Source organism: Camelina sativa, chromosome 14 (assembly GCF_000633955.1).
Source record: "Camelina sativa cultivar DH55 chromosome 14, Cs, whole genome shotgun sequence".
Lineage (NCBI taxonomy): Eukaryota > Viridiplantae > Streptophyta > Magnoliopsida > Brassicales > Brassicaceae > Camelina > Camelina sativa.
Window position 1 is genome coordinate 8,657,098 of NC_025698.1, and position 1,518 is coordinate 8,658,615.

Sequence of the window (1,518 nt, forward strand, 5' to 3'; positions counted from 1 at the left end):
GTGGTGGAGGGTTTGATCTCGCATCCGTTAGTGATGTGTTTGGGGCCGAAGTAGACAGACATAGTGGCGGTTGGGATGAACATGTCCAACACATCTCCGATCACTCTTCCGACCACCAAAGGATCAACAGAAGCTGCCATCGAACCACGGAGAGGGAGATATAGAGAGAGAAAGAGAGAGAGATTCTTATTTTAAAAGAATCCTTGTTTTGTTTATATCGCATGTCCGAATTCGGATGGACATCTATGTGATGGTTTATATAGAAAATCCTTTCACAAAAAAACAAAATGGTAAAAAATACTTTTTTTTCCTTGCATCAGGAAAATATTTAATAAGAGCCTCGGACAAATACAATGAATATGAACCACGATGGCGATACATTCATTTTTCGATATTATTTCGACGTTAAATTATTCTAACTATTTTAGTTTGTACTGGAACAATATTAATTGATTTTCTTACTATGTTTTATTTTTAACATTTTACGAAATATCTATTGCAGCGCAGTAACACACACAATACAAACTTTTTATTGTTTTAACAATAAATTCTCTGTTAACTAGTAAGAACAAAATTTCTATGTATAAACTTTAAAAAATTATGAGTGTTTAATTTTTTTAAAAGAGAATTATTTTATTTTTGGAATATTTTTAATATATATTCTTACGTAACGTATAAACGTAACGTGTAATGTTTTTATAATAATAAAAATACAATAAAAAAACTATTGTGAAGCGTTATTTTCTTTTTTTTTGGATTATTATATGAAGCGTTATTTTCTTTAACAAATTTTGTTGTTAATTAGATGTGTAATCACATGTAGCGGATTTTCCGCATAATTTTTTTTGTATTTATCGAATTAAAAAGTTAATATAAAATTATATTTTTTTAATGTTAAGATAGTATTGTAAAAAAAGTATAAACTCTATTTTTATTATAAAGAATGTTATTTTGACATTTTCATACAAATTAAGAAAATTATGTAAATTTTTACTATACTTTTTACATATACATTAAAATATATTCTTTTTAATTCGTAAATTAAATTATTAAAGATATAAAAAAGATTTAATTATAAACTGTAGGATTAAATCTTAAAATGATATTTTTGTGAAACAATATTACAACTTGATACTTATTGTGAATCAGAACAAGTAAAATTTTTGGTTGAAAGTAAATAAACAAATAAACTATCATCTATTTTGTCGTCAATAGTAAAAATATATCATGACACAGTCCACTCGTGTCGTATGATATATGGTCGGTCCAATCATGATCAGTATTAACATCAAAAGCATAAAAAGAAAGAAAAATATCAGTACATCAAAGAACATCAAAATGTTTTGATACAAATTATACCGTGAGAATGAAAATATATTTACTTTCCTATAATGAGTAAAAGTGTAAAACAACAGAACTAAATGTTGAGAGATACCGGAAGTAAGTTTAGTACTCATTAATAGCAAATTTAATGTTTTCGGGTCAATTACAATATACAGTTTTTTTCCTTGGTTATAA

General features: G+C 26.2%; 1 protein-coding gene across 1 annotated transcript in view; it reads right to left on the bottom strand.

Annotated features, from left to right (window-relative positions):
- The window catches only part of LOC104740498 (protein MOTHER of FT and TFL1-like), a 6,395-nt gene extending 6,177 nt beyond the window's left edge, over positions 1 to 218 (bottom strand). Inside the window, exon 1 of the mRNA XM_010461113.2 lies at positions 36 to 218. Within this exon, the coding sequence (XP_010459415.1) occupies positions 36 to 140 (105 nt within the window). The 5' untranslated portion in view covers positions 141 to 218. The remainder of the gene's footprint in view (positions 1 to 35) is intronic.